Raw genomic sequence first — 18,563 nt, 5'->3', positions numbered from 1 at the left:
GAAAAAAACCAAAACAACAGACTCAAATATTCTTTGTTCTTCTGGATGCAGACAAAACCACTTCCCTGTCCAGCCAATTTGCTTATTTCTTGTCATAGCACTCCATACTCAGAGCTCTCAAGAGACTGTATTCATATCTAATGGTTTCACGTGCTGCTACTATTCTCTGTTCATGAAAAAAGGCCAAGGACATTAGTGAGTCATATTTTTTCCTCCATTTATTTCTACAGTTAAGCTCAGGTTATCCTTTATCACCAGCTGGACAAGTATTGATTTGACATTCTTCTCAATGCTGGTCATACAGAACCCGATGGTCTTCTCATTAAGCTGAACTTGCACTGGCATGCCTCCTTTGTCTGCCTTAGACTTCCAGCAGAATGACAGAGGGAAAAGTTTCTAGTTTGCTATTCAGCAAGATATTAGTGATGAAATTATGGCCCCACAGTCACTTTGACTGGAGCATTTCAGCCCTTCCAATGCAGTGAAAAGCTTTCATGACCCAGGACTTCTGGGATGTGCTAATATTTCTGAAGCTAAAGATGTCAGGCTTTTCCCTTTCAGACAGCTTCCCTCTTGATCTAAACCTCTCTTTCTTAGCACTCATTTCCCCTTTCAATCTCTGGATGCACACAGAATACAGCACACCCCACATCTGCAGATTACTGCAAGCATAACCAAACTCTTGGAGCTCAAAGTCACAAGTATGTAACTTCACATGAGGTTTCCTTGACAAAGTCCCGAGGCAATGATTGTGCCTTCGTTAGCTATTTTCTCCTCAGTGATGCAACCACCCACAAAGTGGTAGGAGCTTGCAGCTGACAAAAATGGCATGCTGTGATTTGGAAAAGCTAGCCCACAATGACATTGGCCTTTTCTGGACAGCGACTCAAAGCTCACCAACAGGTCAAGCCTAGACTAAGAAAATGTCAAGCAGGATACCTGCAGTGATTTATTATGAATTTATTTAAAGACAGAAACACTGGTCTCTGCACTGTATTAACAGAAAAAACCCACACTACTTATATATTAGATCCAGAAGGCACTGCTGATGAAAGCTCTTCCCAAGACTATTACAATGCTGGAGCATGTCCTAACCAGCAGACCGTTGACTGCATCTCAGAAAGCTCATATAAGAACAAGACTGTGAATACTGAAAGGTCGTCATGCTTTCATGCTTTGAAATAAAACACTCTGAAGCAAAATGACTGCCCACAAGTATATAAAGAACAGTGGTGCAGTGATCAGGAGTGCTCCCAAGGTCACATTTTGGAAAGATAAAATCCATGTACAAAACCATTGATTCAAAAACAAAACAGCATTTGCACATGCAACATGTAACCAGAGATGGCTCAAACTATAAGCAACACCTCAGGTACATGTGCAGTTACAGCCCATCTCCTTATTTCCTTGACCTTACAGTCTTGGATGTAAGTCAGTAGTAATCAAGACAGTACTTTAGCACCACTCAGTGTGTAATTCTCCTACAAAGGCAGTCTCCTGCTCACAACACACCTCATACATATGCATGTGCATGTGTGTCTTAAAGAAGCATGTGAAAAACATGCTTACCCGTGACAAAAAAAGCTTTCAGCGGATGACTGCCTTTGGTGTTTTAATAAGCTGAAAAATGTTGCGTGGTTTGGATTTTCTTCCTCTTTTAAAGTGAACGCTTAAGATTGCAAAATTGTTATGACCCAACATAACTACAGGGGAAGCTGACAGTGCTGTCACACTAAATTTGGAGGCCTGCATTACCAGTTGTTATGTGCTGCTGAAGTGCAGAGAAAAATGACCAGAGATGTCAAGTACATCACCTGGCATTTTCACTTCCGTTGGGCAGAGTTGGTGGCTGGTGTGACCCCATCTTCTTAGCTGGCCTCTTGGGCTGAGTAGGTTGCAAATAATTCTAATGTTCAAAGTCATATCCAAAATGACACAGTGGAGGAGGAAGGGGGATGGAATGATGGAATAAATTACCCAAGCCAGTAACAGGATGAGGGCAAAATGGATGGGCTCCCCGGTAGCAATTAGGGAGAGGTGCTGCACTGCAGCCCCAGTCTGGGAACACAGCCACAGAGATGTCTGTATAACTAATACACTCCAGCACCCATGGGACAACCAACCAAAGAACCCAAAGAACTGAACTGGAAAGACAGTAAGAAAGGGTAAGTGAGAAAGGTCAAGAAAGGCTGCAGGGCTGTGGACATATAGCATATGGGACCACAGGACTGAAACCTCCCCTGTGCTTGCCAAGTCTTGTCTCCCGGCAGTTTATGCCTTTAAAAAACTCAGCAAGCCTCCAGCTAAAAAGCAGAGTTAAGATCTCCCTTACTTCCACACTGAGGACATCTCAACACTCTGCTTCTCTCATACTGGAAAGGCTCCTCCATTTCAATACACTTGTTTTGTTTGGATGTTTTCCCCTCAGCCCTACCAGGGAGACCCTAACACAGTGTATTGTTCACCTGGGTAGCAAAGGGCATGCTGCCTCCAGTGAATGCTTCTAAAAGGAACAAGACAAGGATTCACAGTCAATACTTCCACTAGCTAGGTAGCCCTGGTTTCTCTCCCTAGTAAGTGCTCTCTGTATGCTGAATCTGGGAGGCAGCATGTGAAAAACAGGGTGCTGTGAGAAAACTGTATTATGACCACCAATTATTAATAAAATAAATTCCTCACCTCTTAGTGGCAGGTTTTTTACACTTTACCTTAGTAAGAGCCTGTAACTACAATGTCCTTCTAGAGTGCACTGAATGCCTTTGAGGAGTATGAGGTTCTCCAGCTGGTTGTCTCCCTCACCAGAAAATGTGGTCTTCAGGTTTGACCCATCATGTACAGCACTTTACAGTGATCACCACCTAATGCTGTCTAAAGGCCAACACTCTTTGTGCCACATTTAGAAGGAAGTAAAGTGAGAGGGAAAAACTTCTGCTTTTTAATTGGAAAATCATCTGGAATCTTTTCAGTTTAAACTCTGTTTACCACCCCAATCTTTCTCACCGCTCCTGCCCACATTCTTCTCCACAGCAGTGACCTAGGTAACCTCATTTCCCCTTTCCTCTCCTTCATGACCACAGCACAGTTCATACAACTGCAGATGGTTATCAAACTCCCTTTTCCGTCCAAGCTATAAATGCTTCACTTCTATAATCTTTCCTCTTGCGTAACTGACATTTTTTCCCCTCTCAACAGAACCAAAAATGTGAAGTGTCGTCCCACCCTGTGATACTGCTAACAATTCATTTTCTTTTCAAATGGCCTAAAGGGTTTTTAATTGCTAAGATGCTGACAGAGGAAATGGCAATGAAGGACTTGTTCAAGAATCTGTCTTCCATCTGCAGGACAGCAGATTTGAGATCAAAGGCTGCCAAGTTCTAGGAGCACATTGGTATGTTGTGGCAAGGAAAGCCTTTGCCTTGAGGAGAGAAGCTGCCAGAGGTGGATCAGAGGCTACCGCACCTTAGCTACCCATGGCTACAGGAACAGCAGCTACTGTATACTAACACAGAGGTTACAAAAATAAGATACTGGTCACTGGTACGCAGCAGAAGGAGGGAGGGGTGAGTAGGAAGCGAACAGGAAAAAGAGCCCAATAAAATCGAGACATAAAACCTGCATTTTCAGGAAAGTAGATGTCAAATACCATCTTTTAAAAAACAAGGGAAGAACATTGGGTTATGTGGTTGCACCCCTTATACCTACACACGCTGCACATTGGACTTGATGAAGGAAAAAAATCAGTCCCAGCTGGCAGGCACTACTGCATTCTTCAGCCAGCACAGGCAAAACCCATGCCAGCACATTAAAGTTCAGGTGCAGCCTGCATTTGACTTCATTCACTAATTTAAGTACAAAACACAGGTAAGAAGGCCAGAAGACAGACCATCTCCCAGTCAAAAGCCTTTCAAATGTACTTGTCAGCAAACAGACTAGCACATGCTTTGGTTTGGTGAGATTTCAGCCCCACAGAACCCTGTACCTTAGGGAATGTTTACAAGGAGTTGGAAACAGGTAATGAAGAAATATAAAACCATGTAGGTTCTCCAGCTCCTATGCATGTGAATTTTCTCAGCACTCCACTGAAAATTTTCTGGGCTGTCAAAATTGAAAAGGGTTGGAAAAAACTGCCTTAACAATGCAGAAATACTATGTGAAGCAAAACACTTGAAAATAAGTAGTGTCTTGCAGTTTATTCACTTCCCACACTAAAAGCTGAACTCTTGCTGAACCCCTACATCAGTAAAGAAAACTGGACATGTTGGGCAACAGTGACCACCCTTTCTCCAACAGTAACACTCCAGCCAAAACAGGAACAGTGAATTTTTTTGCATCATCTTTGGAAAAATAATTAAAATAGTACTTGAGAGATTTCACACCCTTGTGGCACTTATTTTTCAACAACCTGCTCCTTACTCTCCAGTATTTTTCCTTTGTCCTTTTTTAGAATGCTCTTGCAAAAGCTGTGGAAATCAACTGTGCCTTTGCAAATAACAATGCTCTACTTCAGCCCTCTTTGGAACAAAATGAATATTTACACCTGGAATTATTCTTAGTTAATGTTTCATGCAGGCTCTTTTATTCTGCATTACATCAGGAGGGAACTCATCAAGAAAAACTGCACATGTAGAAAAACTCCATAGCTAGGTAGTGAAGTTCTGTGGAAAATCTGAAAGAGAGGTGATACCGTAGAGGAGACAGAAGATGGGAGAACTGCAGAGCTTTGCTGTTTCGGACACTGAAGTGCACGGGTCATTCACATCTCTTATGCTGGTTCTTTTTTAATTCTCTATCTAATGGTTATCTCAAGAGACAGTGGTGGTGTCTAAAACCATAGCTACAGCAATATCATGTCAGTAGAAAATCGAGCAAGCAGAAAGAAGTGCAATCTGATGATCTAATTGCATATTAACATTCCTGTTTCCCTCACCCCAAAATTCACAGGTTTCCAAGTACAAAGAGCATGAGCTATCAATAGCTGATTAAATTAGTTAGTTAAAATCTAAGATAGTTACAAATTTCATGTATTTTTTTTAAGAAACACATTTTCTGATATGTCATTTAAGCAGGAATTGAGCTCAGCAGTAATATCTGTTATTTAAAAACATTACAGATTTCTCAAAGTAGCTGCAAAGCAAAATCTGTTTGGAATTGCTCAGTTTTATGCATGGAATTTTCTGCATGAGCTGGCAGATATATTTAAATTTTCTATTTATACAGCAACTTACATCCATGTTTTACAAATATGAAGGAATATACTTTGTAACTGCCTTGTGAAACACATCACTATTTTAGAACTGATGAAACTCACACAAAGACAAAGAAATGTCTTTTCTAGGATCAAGATAGGAACACATAGAATCTGCACTTTCAGAGCTGGAGCCTTGAGTGTATGCCTTCTTTGCATATAAAAAGACACTTATCTTCAGTCATAAGATTGGCCCTGTCATATAAGCCTTTGTATACAACCAAGTTCTTCAGGCAGCAGCAAAATGAGCAATGATTTAAAAGCAATCAGCTCAGACCAAAGCAAATGTAAAGAGAAATCAGCTTTCTTCGTTTTAGAAAAAGGCAGCCAAAAGAAATAAACAAGAAAAGCCCCGAAACAAATCAAATGGTCAGTTCACAACCTAAAGTTTTACTTCGGGGATTTCTCAACATGATACAGAATAGAGGGGTTCAAAACCCTTTCAAATTTCAGTTTTGAACCCATGTTTTAAAATTAGGCTTGGAGTATTTTCAACCCCTGATTTCAATTCCTGATGCTGTCTTAGTCTTCCAGATTTTCACTGGCGTAGGGAGGAGAAGCCTTATCTCTGAAATAAGCATGAGAAGTATTTGGTTACCCTTAGCACCTTTTTCAGTGGATATCTAATGATATTATGTCTGGAGTTATCTCCAGAGAGGGCCCTCCAGCCTAGAGACTGGGAACTGGGACTGCTTGGCAAAGCTCTAAATGCTCCTTGTCTCCCACTGCATGAGTTAATCTTCTGGTAGGGAGAATTGTTTCCATCCCACAGACCTCAAAGTTTTATTCTCCAGCAACCTGGTGGGCAATTATCATCTGAACGTACAGTTTGAGATTAATTAAATTACTTCATTAAAAAGTGGCTGCATGGAGTTGTTTTTCCCTCCCTCCTTCCAACCTGTCCTGAAAATAAGCTATCTCTACAGCTCTACAGATAGCCAACTCCTTCAGACATGCTGAATGGTTATCATCAAGTACAAAACCTCCCAGTTCTTAACAGTGAAGCATAAGAAAGTCCAGAGAAGTCCTTAGAGCCAAGCTGACACAGCCATGGGAGGTGGGAGGCGGGAGGCAGGGAACTGGATGGTTTTGTGAAGGAAGGAGAGAGCAGGATAAAAAAAGGGAAGGTTCTGACAAACGAAGCAAAACAAGTCCTAGCTCAAGATTATGTATTTTACACTATGGCAACATGGAGCACTGCAGGGAATGGACACCTCATTAGTAGGTTCATTCTCATAATTTCTAGTACCATGTGAAATCTCCAGTGGTGATAGCCCCAGTGCTCTTCATAACCTGTTTATTTTGTACCTTGCATGCTATAAAATGCAAATACATATTGGTTTAGCTGCCAGGAGTAAGTCTTTGTCAGCTTTAAGAACATTAGCGCTTTGCTGGGATTTGGCTTTTATCTGCAATGGTTTATGAGATCTTTGACTTCTTCCCAGATCTCAGCATGCACTGCTTGCTGTGAAATGCCAGCAAATGCTCTGTGCGAGTGGTGAATGCAATGCCTGGGGTCTAACGCCCGCTGCACTAACACAGACAGATAAGCCTAATTAACCTCTAGGGTAGTCTCAAGAGTTGTCCACATGGTCTAGAGCCCACCTAGCACTGGTGTGAAAACCTCCAGTGCTTGACAGATGACCACTTAGGAGCTAGGGCTGGAGGGCACAGGCTGGCATGCAGAGGGAAGTAAAGCTGTGCTGCTTACAGAAAAGTCTCTGGAGACAATGCTGAGGTATAAAATCTGAAAATTACTACTTCTGGTGTATGTGGTTTGGTTTTTAATCCTTCATAGAGGGTCTCACTTGGATTTGCTCACTCTAAACAGGAAAGCTGGATGTATTTCAGTGGTCATTCCTAGCTATTTCCTTTTTTGGCTTGTGAGTTCTGCAAGAGAAACTACTTCAAAATAATGCCATGGAAAAGAATAACAACAAAAAAACTTCTGTTGATAGTTTACTCTGTATATGTTTCCTTCTTCAACATAATTTCATCTAAATTTAATTTAAAATGCTGTGTGGTTCACATTCATTTAAAATAAACAGGACATTTCCATCAGCATACCCTATTAGTAATGCGGTTGTGGTAATAACATACAGTCATGTTGTACACCAATTATAGGACCTTGTTAGCTTTCTTGTTTATATGGTACTAAAGTCCTACACAATTTAAACGAGTCCCTGACCTCTTACAACATCAGTAACAGGAGTACTTTGCACTCATACAGCACCTTTCATCTCAGAGTGCTTCTGACACATGAATTTTCATTACATCTACATACAGGTAGGTGTCTAGGCACACTTCAAAGGCAGGGAAACTGTGCCACGGAAAGGTTACACAACTTGGCACAAATCCCTGGTGAACAGCTGGGAATGTGAACTCTCCCATTACTTGTTTTGAATGTCCAGACAATAATGCTTACCCCAAAACCGAGCTTCATAAGGCATTAATCAAAATGTTTAACCCCCTACTAAGTTTGCAAATGGCATGGGCAGACAATAAGTTCACTAATTCTTTTTGATACATTATTCATGACTTGTTCTCCTTTTCTGGCAACTTTCTTTTTTTAAGTAAAAAAAAAAAAAACCAGCCAAAAAACCAGCCAAAACCCCCCAATCAAATACAAGAAAAAACCAGCAATTACTGCAAAATAATTTGGAATCTAAAACATCTAGCATTTCCTTTATGGCTCGCCTGTTGGATCTCCAACACTACAACGTGGGCAGTGTATGGCAACTTCTCTGCAGGACCAGAGCACCTGAATGACCTCTGGAGAAGGAGGCAGCAGGGCTGCGCTTGCTCGGTTTTAGTTTCTAAGGGCCCACAAGCCACTGAACACCATGTCTGCATACATAAGTTATGCTGGCAAGTTAAACCGCCCGGCCAACAGCTACTGGCAGTGACACAAACTAATGATCAGGGGCTCGATACATGATAGCTACAAAGCTTAAAAAAAATACCCCAAACAAAAAGCCCCTCCTAGCGTTCCCGCTGATAATTAAGGGACTACTGCAGACAAGCCTTGAGAGCGAAAGAACTGCTCTCTGCCTGGCCTTTGCCACCCCATGAGCATCCGGCAGAGTAACCAGCCACACTTGCAAACTGTATTTAGCGCTCCCTATGGTTGATTCTGTGCTTCTGAGAAAGAGAATTCATGCACACCTCAGCTTTCCCCCCTTGTAACAATGCTGATGCAAATGCATGCGTATGTTACAAGTCAGGCCACCACAACATATGTGAGCAGCTCTGAAACTAAAAGAAAACTGATGTGGGTGGTGATGGATTTTTGAGCCTACAGGGTAGCGATGCTGTTATTTGCTGGTTGAGTTGTTTGAGGTTGCGTTGTTCTCCATCACATGGGAGGCATTTATTTATGTATTTATTTCTAAGCAAGTACATCCAGCTTATGGGATGTACTGCATCCCAGCTCATGGGAGCCGGAATTTTTAATGCAAACTCTGCTCTCCAATGGCCAAGCTTTAAATACAACAGCAATTATTATGAATATCAGGGAAAGATGTTGAGAGTTGAATGTCATCGATGGCAGAATGAAAGGGACCATCTCTCTTCTGGTGGTGTTAAGCTCTTGGGATGAAAATGCTCTGTTGTGTATATTTGTGTGTGCATGCATATACCTAGAGAAAAAGAGATGTGTGCACATGCACACACATTACTGACATACAGAGACACAGATTTGAATGGAGAAGGAATGTTTAACCAAACTATTTGGGACTATTTTGCTGAAGACCATACTCTTAAGAAGAAAGCTATGTAGTATTTAATTTCATAAAAGCCATGCAGCACTGTAAATAAATTGGAAATGGGTCACAGAAGGAAATCAAGAAAGTAGGTTAGAAATGGTTTATCTCTCTAATATTCTGGTCATTTACCTGGTCATGCATCAGGATTACTTTTTAGTAGAGGGAAAATACCAGGTACTTATCTAAGAGATCTTATGAGGTGAAGAAATGAGGTCAGCTCACTAAATTGGAGTAACATTGTAATATAGCCTTGTCCTAAGGCATCACTGGATTAAAGTCCAGGGGTCAATAGGAGGCTCTTCACTGGCTATAGTGGTCCTGGAAGTGACTTCATGAGCAGAGCTTATTAGTTCTTAAGCACTGAGCCAGCATTTTTTACTTCCTGTAAACTAAACATGCTTGCCATACCAAGCATCTTATATGGGGCAATGGTGACAGCCTTAACCTATGGTCTACAAACATTCTTTAGCCTTACTGTAAATTTCCTTTAAAGTAGCAAGAACCTAGAGGCACCTGCATACCAAGGACCTGGTAATTTTCTAGTGATGTCTGCTATTGACTACAACTACTCAATACCCTGAAAAGCCTCTCAAGGTAATAGGAAAAAAAAAAAGGTATAATTCTCTTTGTTTCTCATTTTTCAGTCTCAGATATCTAACAGTATAAGGTTTTGCTAAGAAGGCTCTGCTTTGAATGCTCTACTTCCAAATATTCTCCCCACTTGAGGGAGCAATGTATGAACACCATATATCGAAAGGGTTTATGACTTACAGCATTTCTTACACATCTCTTCTTCCCTGGTCAGGCAAGGTCCATTCTCTCCCTATTTTTTTTAGTCATCTCTTACTTCTGACGTGTAGTTCTCCTGTCTCTTTTACAGTATTGTCCAGTGCAAGTAACACTACTTCATGCAAATATTACTTCCCTTATCATTCTTAAAAATCTTTCTTATCTGCAGGATACATTCACAGGAAGGGGTACCACAGCCTTTGCAGAGCTATCTGTTGGCACACCCATTCTTCTACGTTGCTTCCATTCAGCCCTGGCATTAAAATTATTACAATTTTGTAACACAGAAAGGTGACTGGCTCAGCAAGTCAATGTACTTTCAGCCTCACAAGTCCAACAGTAATGTCCTACAAGTGCAAAAAGTAACTTCATGTATTACATGGAGGAAAATAAAATCACTGTCCTTTTGTCTGTAAGAAGAACCTTCAGACCTGGTGTAGCTTTGCTCCTGCTTCAGTTTCCTTATTTCCATGTAGGTAAGGCTGGTACAAAAACTATCTTTCCAGTTTCTGCTCCTGAAAGAAGTTAGAGTTCTAGCAGGCTGGATTTCTCCCTTTTCAATTAAATACCTCCCCAAGCTGCCATCTGAGACAAGGGATAACCCCAACTCTCCTGAAGGGCCAATCCTATTACTTGGCTATCAAACAAAACAAATTTTCTAAGATATTTTTGTTCCTGGCACTGTCAAAGTTGCTTAAGTGTTTACATGTATACTCCACAGATTAACATCCCTCCTGTGTACCCAGCCAGACAGAAGGCCCCTCACTTATAAAATTACTTGCAAAATTTTGAAATCCTGGTTCAGAGCACACTGAAGACAAGGGGATGGTTTTTTATAGGCTGACATTTATCTTGAATTGAGCTGACCTTGTATGAAGCAAATTGTATGAATGCACCTGTCATACTCAGTTTGCTGAGTGCACTGCCTTCAATTTAACTTCTACTGTATGTTATTAACATGGCATAGTTATTAGCATTTAAATCACCTTTTCCTTTGTCATTTCTATATTTAGATTTCCCTTCCCCCTCACCCCCCAGTATGTTTTATAGAAGACTGACTTAGTAGGAAAGCATGTAATTGTTAGATAAGGATGGAATTGTATTTTTTAGTATCACTCTTTATTGAAAGGACTAGGAATCAAAATGCAATTGACACAGCCATGACAAACATATGATTAATGTTAGCTATTTTTTCCCACTGTCATATTTTTCCTTTCACTTTCTTCTTTACTAATGCTTGAAAGTACCCACTAGTTTTCTGGTATCTTTGCTCAAGAAGCACGGGAGCAAGTGGCTATTCCTCATAGCCAAACCGAGTGACTTAGGACAAGGATAAAGCTATTTGGGGTGCAATATCTAGTGCGGCAGCCCAGTTTAACACTTGTGAGCAAGTAGTAGTATATACCATCCTACTAAAAATGTAATGACAGTCCTATATAGTGCAGCCTAACACAAGACCGGGGCCTGGACTGTCATAAATACTGAAACGGGAGAAGAGATTCCCCGACGCCCCAGTGCAGTGGCAAACGAGCACCCACCGGGGATAGCTCGGGCAGAGGATTGAGTACGTCAAGCACTGAACATGTTCTCGGTGCAAACGCAGCAAGCGGGGATTGGGAGGACAAACTGGGATGGTTGCATGTCAGGCAGATAGGCTGACGGCGGGTTCGGATACACCGGGCTATCTTCTCGGTGTCCATGCCAGGGGACAGCCTTAGGTCACCAACACCGCTACAGAACTGCAGCAGCGCTGAGGCGCACAGAACACGGGCGGTGCAGGGGTGCAGCGGGAGGTTCACCTGCTCGGAGCCCCGCCGGGAAGTCGCCCCCTCCCCGCGGGGGCGCGGAGCGGCTCCCCGCGGGATGCCGCGCTCCTCCCGCGATGCCGCGGCGGGGGCTCCCGGCGGCGGGGCCGAACCGCTGCGGCAGCGGCAGCGCGGCGGGGCGGGGGGGCCGCGGCGTCCCTTCGGCAGCGGGCGGCGGCAGCCGGGTCGCCCGCCCCGCGCCCGGCTCCAGCCGCCGCCGAGCCGCGCTGCACTGCGCTAGGGGCTGCTGCACCTGAGCGGCCGTGTCAGCGCGGGGATAAACCACAGCCAGCCCCCGGCCAATGCATTATGTAATTTCAGATTATATAATCCTGAAATGCGAGGGGAAAAAAATCCCCAAAACAACTCAAACCCTGCCGTCCTTCCCCGGGCATCTCCTGGGGGTGCGGGGCAGCCCGTGCTCTCGGGCGGCCGCCGGGGCAGGCACGCCGGCACCGGCTGCCCGCTGTCCCCATCGGCGCAGGGGCCGCAGTCCCCGCCCGCCGCGATGAGCCGGGGCAGGACGGCGGGGCACGGCTCGGCACGGCTTTCCTTCCCTTTCCTTCCCGGCGGAGGAGCCGACCGCGCCACACCGGCGCTGCGGGAGGGCGGGCGAGCGGGAGAGAGAGGGTAGCTCCCCGGAGAGGCGCTGCCTTACCTGCTCCCCGAAGTCGATGGCGATGTTGGTGATGCCGAGAGGGACCAGGAACCGGATCAGGGGCCAGTAGTTAGTGAGCGCTGGAAATTTCACCATAGTCCCAGTTGCGCGGTGACCCGCGGCGCATCTGCCGTGGCAGGAGACGGCGCGGGAGGACGGCGGGGGGGAAGGATGAAAGGGCACCGGAGGAGGGTGCGTGCGTGTCCCTGTGCGTGTGTGCGGGCGGGGAGGGGGGGGGGGGGAGATAAGGGCGAGGGAGAGAAGCAGCAGAGCCCCCTAAAAATAAAGAGCCGGGGAGCGGGCGGGGGGCCGGTCCGGTCCCTCCCTGCCCGGCGCGGCGCTGGCTGGGCGGCGGGGCGCGCTGTGCTGCCGCCTCAGCAGGAGACCCGAGAGATCAAGTCCATCCCCGCCGCCCTCCTCCCACACAACAATGATCCGCCGCCGCTGCCGCCGCCGCCGCCGCTGCCGGAAAAAAAAAGAGGAGGGACACCGCCGCCAGCCACTCGTGCGGGCAGCGCTGCCATCCTCGGGGCGCGGGGGCCAGGGGAAGGGCCGGGCCGGGCCCCCCCCCGCCTGACGCTCGCCGGCGGCGGGGCGACGGCCGCGGCGCCGCGCAGGAAAACACCGCCCTCCTCCTCCTCCTCCTCCTCCTCCTCCTCCTCCTCCTCCTCCTCCTTCTCCTCCTCCTTCCCCGCCGCCGCGGGGACGGCGCAGGCCGCGGTGCGGCGCGGCCGCCGGCGGAGGTCCCCGCGCAGGGCGGTGCGGGGCCGGCGGCGGGGCCCGGCCGCGGGGCGCCGCTCCCGGTGCGCAGGCTGGCGGAGCACGTGGGTTTGACACACGCTCGCAGCCGGGCGGCGGCGCTGGGGGAAAGAGCGGCACCGAGCGGCACCGAGCGGCTCCTCCCGACGGCGGAGCGGCCGCGCTGCGCCCCCCGCCCGCGGCCGTGGCGGCGCCGGGCCGGACCGGGCTCGGCACCTGTCCGCACCCCTTCGCCCCGCCGGGCCCCGCCGGGCGCTGTGGGCTTCCCCACATCTGCGCGCCCCTCGCCCTCCTCGTGCAGCCGGGGGGCAAGGGAAGGCGTTCCCTGGCCGTGGGCTTCGGGCCTCGGGCAGGGCCACTCGTGGAGCTGCAGGAAAGATGGGGGTCCTGAACGAGGCGTCGACCAATGTGTCTGACCCACAGCTCTTCTGGTCAAACACCTGAAATAAATAAATCTTGAACGTTTGGTAGTGCAACATCATCTTTCAAAGCTCTGGGGAAAGGTATGCGCTTGTGGCCCAAGGGAGCTTGCAGGAGGGCCCTCGCTGGCTGGGGCGCTGGCTGCCTTCTTAGCCGGGACCTGCCAGCCTAAGGGTGGGAGAAAGATGAGAAAGCAACCCCCTTCCGAAAGACTTGCAGAAGTTTCTCAGCATTTTCAAAACTGCAGGATGGTTTCAAGGTTTCTTTGTAATTGAGTTTCGCTGGGGCACTTAGGTTTATGGTGTTACCTTCACCTTGTCCCCTTCCAGGAGAGCTGGCAAATATTTTGGGAAGGTGGGAACCCTGTGAGGTATCAGATACCCGTATCTGATTCTCAGAGGAGTAGTGGCCAGCAGAGAAGTGCTGCAAAGTCTCCCTCTCCCAAAGACAACTATACTAAAATGTTCCCATGACCAAGCACCACTCCACATATTTGGAGAGTCAACAGCAGGGGAGCTCTGAAAATCCCGGGTAGACGGATGACAGGCTGTGGGGTGGGGCTAGAGTGAAGGAGCTCCTGGCTCCTGAGGTGTTTTGGCAGTCAGCCCCAGTTGTGCTGGAGGTTTTTCCTTCCTATGACTGGAGTTTGCCTCACCTAGCAATCCTTGAGCTGGAACAGCCGTCGTTGTGAGCACCGGGGAGCAAACTCAAATGCTTACAAGAGAGCAAACCTGCCTTCATCCTGTAGATCACTTGCAATGCCACAGGCATGGTGTCCTGGAGCAAAGGAGAGAAAAACAGGAGAGGACCATAAACTGAGAAGAGGGAAGCAGAAGTTGTTTGTGGTTGCCTAAGAGTGTCTTTGGATTAAAAGCACCAAATCTTCATCATCCTAAGGCAGAGCTAATCATCTCCAGATGGACCAGTGGTTCATCCATCGGACAGCTTCAAACCAGGTCCAGCGAGAGGGAACATTCAATCTCCAGCCAACCAGGCTAAAGCTGGACTTGAGGCAGAAACTCTTAGAGATGCAGGGGCCTCACGCCAGCTGCGTTGTTTTACTTTTTTGCTTGCACTGAGCTGAATTCCCTGCCAATTTAGACATGGCTGTTACGTACACTTAGGTGTAAGTTGCAGGTCTTTTCTTTGAAGCAAGCCTTGTACCTTTTGAACTCAAGGCTGGATATATATTAAAGCATTAATTCAATATTACATTCATTCTTCCTGAGAATGTGTATGGTTTTAGATAACTGTATTGCCAGTAACTAATTTCTTTCTGTCAGGACTAGATTTTACTGGCACTGAGCTCATTCCTCCCTGCCATGGGTCTGGGAACAACTTGTACATGAAATTATGGAAGAATATTGTTTAAAACTCCATATTTTAAAATGCTGTCATTGTGAAGTGTTCCTCTTTTGTTTCAGTTTAGAGAGATTCTTTACTTAAGGGAAAGAAACCTTTAGTGCTGTTTTTAGTCAGAGAAAAGTAAAAGGGAATCCCCAAAGCCACTTGTAAATACATGATTTTAACTTGCCATTTGAAAATTCCAGATGAGCTGATGTTTGAGAAGTATCTCCTCTAATTCCTGGCAAAAACAAGCCACCCCAAAATTAAAGCTTCTTGAATCAAAACATTTGGACACCGTGTGCCTCACAGTGCAAACTATAAAGAATACATAGTGATTATTTGTCCCAAAATCATGTTCAGTCCTGGAAATACTGAGAAACCCAAGTAGTTAATGTAGTATAAGAAAAGTGTATCCATTTGGGTTTTTTTCATGTGTTCATAAGGTAGTTGATACTTTTTAACTCCACCAGATAATGAATCTTGCCCCTCACATCTTTAATTAATTTCCATCTGATCGGTCACTTAAGGGCTCTGGTTAATTTTTTATCTTCTCAAAGCAGTACAGTTTTATTTTAAGAGTAGTTTTACATTTTACTTCCTCACATGTACTGGAATGTCCTGGGCAAATGTTAGCCTAACTGGTGCTTTCTTGAGTTCCATGTATTAAAATCATTAAAATTATTTAATAAACTGTTAGGCAAGGTTTTATGTTTATGTCTCTGCTTCCCATTCATGTCTTCTTTTTCTGGGCTGACTGTAGTTTTTTTGTGCTTCTCCTTCAGCCCAGGTCATATTTGCTCCTTGAATTCATTACAGAAACAAAATCATGTTTGAAACCAAAGGACAAGGATGGTTTCTCACATCTTGAAGTCAGTAGTTTGCTCAGCTGATGAGCTGAGGAAATAGGTCATTTTAGCTGTATTGGGCAAAAAGCAGTGATTAGTAATCATCTCCTTTCTAACATATTTTCTGTTACACTACATTTCTTACTCATATACCAAACACTGTCTGTTTGTTTAATGGAATAAAAAAGACACAGAAAAGACAGCAGGAAATAATTAGCCATAATCTCACTGCTTTTTATAGAAAAATCATCTGGTCCGAGAGTATCTCAAATGGAGCCATCTCACTAGAGAAGTCCATGTGAATAGAGTACAGTGCTGCAATGTGTTACAGTGTACGAATGATGAAAGGTGTCACAAAACTCCCTTGTGCCTGGTAATGAAATGTGTTTGTAATTGCTGCTTAAGCAACAGGGCAAAGTCTGAAGGCGTCCCCAGTAGCAGACTGAATCAGGACAGTGCTCGTTACTTTTACTCACACAATCAGAAGTCCAACATGCGGATCAGCACGAGCTTTAATGTGTTAGAGTCCCAGTCCTGTCCTGAGCTTAAAGGAGGCCTCTTACCACAAATACATTATTGTAATTTTGAAAGGACCCTGCTGTGGTATTGCTTTGCTTCAGAATGATGCCTCTTTTTTCTGTGTTGGGGCCACTGCTAATTACCTGCTGGAGAAAACAGGTCTTGGGTTTGTTTCTTCAATCACTATGCTTGGGCTTTCCATCTCTGGCTGGCTATTTAGCTGTCACCCCTGATTTTTGGAGCTACTGGGTCTCTTTCAAATCTTTTTCTTCTACATAGGATTTTTTTTTTTTTTTAATGATCTGGCAATTTGGAATCTTTCATTGTATGAGAAACTCAGACTAGCATATAACAAAATTTGTCAGCCAGTCATCTCATAAGAGGACAGATGAGCTGGATTTCCTGGCCTAAAGAATGGCCAGTGATTCTGGTCTCTGAATGGCCTAGGGCTTGGAGAGAGCAAATAATGATTGTTTTTTCCTACCTGTTATCAGATAAAGTGGAAGGACATCTCCACAGTCATATTCTACTTCTTTCTTGAGTTATTCCTCCCCCAGAAACAGCTGCCTCTTGCAAATTTAACTTTTAAGTTGGAACTGAGTGTGATGCATGTTTCCAGCTCTTTACACCACAGTAGTTAAAACAATAAAATAGTAATTTAAAAATATTGTTAAACTATGGCTGAATGTTACTGAAGGAATATTCAGAATGTGGATCTTGTGCACAAAGTGGAAAAATACTCTTTTCCATTTAGTGTTAATAAAATAATAATAATTTAGAGGAGTAAAAATAAAGAAATTCTTCTACACACTAATTTCTCTGGGGAAGCGACCAGACACGCAGTTGTAAGGAATCTTCAGGACCCAGCTGAAGATCCCCTTCTTTCCCTGGACCTGAGTTCTGAAGAAAGCCTGCTTCTAGTAAAATATATGCTCAGCCTCTTTTCCTGCAAAGGACAGGACAAAGGAGAGCTAGATGCACAACACTTTCTCTTACCAGGGGTAAATGAAGCCTGAATCACTACAATCACTGTGAATTGTGCAGAAGGCCTTTATCTCAAAGGGTTAGTGGAACTCTCCTTGTCTCACTCCTCATGCATTAGCCTTAGGATCAAGTTCTTGGGTTGTGTGCCTGGCCATGACTTCTAGGCTGTGGCAGTCCATGACTGGAACGACTACAGAAATGCTGCAGGAAAAGTCTGAATATTTATGTAGCATTCTATTCTGTGAATTGGTAGAGTTGAAAGATCAGAAAACAGACAAAGGAATTGGGTTGTCAGTCAGACAGGTGTCTTACTAATACAGTTCTGATTTAGCTGCATCTCTGTGTGAAGAATAAAAATGGTCTTTACAACCAAACTGTGCCCGTTCTCTGAGACCAGTCTGCTCTGGGCGCAGCTGGCTTGTCAAGTTAGATGATAAGGATGGTGCCCCTGCAGGAAACCCACATCTTTCTTTTTTGGCTGGCACAAGTGCCCTGGTGGCAGCTTCAGGCAAAGTTGTTTCCCAGCTGATGAAGCACAAGAAGCTTCCTATTAATGCTTGATAGACCAAGATAAAAATAATGTTGGGTTTCAGTGGCACAAGGAGACCTGCTCAGAAGTTCCTGGCTTATTTTTCACATGAGACTCAAAGTTCTGTCTCTGGTCGCCTGCAGCGGGGGACTCATCCAGAACATGCCTTCTGCCACAGGGCACCCAGGAGTGTTGGCTCTGTATCCCCCATCTTCACAACAGTGTCTGTTGCATGGCTCCCTCAGGCTCACAGCCTGGGGTAATCCCAGCTGTATGCATCACTTGTGGCACTGGCCTTAGTAGTGTTCTTTGCTCTTTGGGCTTGTGTTCCCAGTCCAAAACTGTGTCTTCTTCTGCGGCAGCCTGGGGCACGTGACTCTGCAGCAGCTCCAAAACACAAGAGCTGGTGGGAGCGGCTGGGCTTGAGCTGCTGGTGGGAATACTCAGGGATGCCCAGCTGCAGCCCTGCTCACTAAGGCGATGATGCTGTGCCATTTCTTAGCAGATCATCCAAACAGCTCCTTCCTCAGTGTTGGAGTGGCATGAATGTAGTTGTGGCATTGCTGAAGGCTGACTGGACCAGGTGCTGCCCGAGTTAAAGGTTTCTGTCTCTCAAGGGCTTGTAGTGTGTATGTGGGATCCTGAGCGACCGGAATGCTTATAAACATTGCATGCTACAGAGGGAATTGCATTGTCCTCACATCAGGCCTGAGGCTCCAGCATTGCTTCATGATCAAAGGGAGAGAAACTATCTCCTCATCAAACCAAACGTGTACAAATGTTGCATTTTCTCATCATGGAAGAAATTAAATCATTATACACAGGGTGCTTTGTGTGTTTTGTGTAGGTTTTTGCCTAATTTCTAAATTACAGTTTATTTAATGGTTATAACTTGGGCA

At 45.3% G+C, this 18,563-nt stretch overlaps 1 protein-coding gene across 1 annotated transcript in view; it reads right to left on the bottom strand.

The window, feature by feature from the left end:
• Positions 1 to 12,838, bottom strand: part of ANKH (ANKH inorganic pyrophosphate transport regulator) — a 107,936-nt gene extending 95,098 nt beyond the window's left edge. Inside the window, exon 1 of the mRNA XM_048311604.1 lies at positions 12,262 to 12,838. Within this exon, the coding sequence (XP_048167561.1) occupies positions 12,262 to 12,357 (96 nt within the window). The 5' untranslated portion in view covers positions 12,358 to 12,838. The remainder of the gene's footprint in view (positions 1 to 12,261) is intronic.
• Between the last annotated feature and the right edge of the window lie 5,725 nt (positions 12,839 to 18,563).

Source organism: Corvus hawaiiensis, chromosome 1 (assembly GCF_020740725.1).
Source record: "Corvus hawaiiensis isolate bCorHaw1 chromosome 1, bCorHaw1.pri.cur, whole genome shotgun sequence".
NCBI lineage: Eukaryota > Metazoa > Chordata > Aves > Passeriformes > Corvidae > Corvus > Corvus hawaiiensis.
Note: the sequence above shows the minus strand (reverse complement) of the source record. Positions and strands in the feature narration are given on the sequence as shown.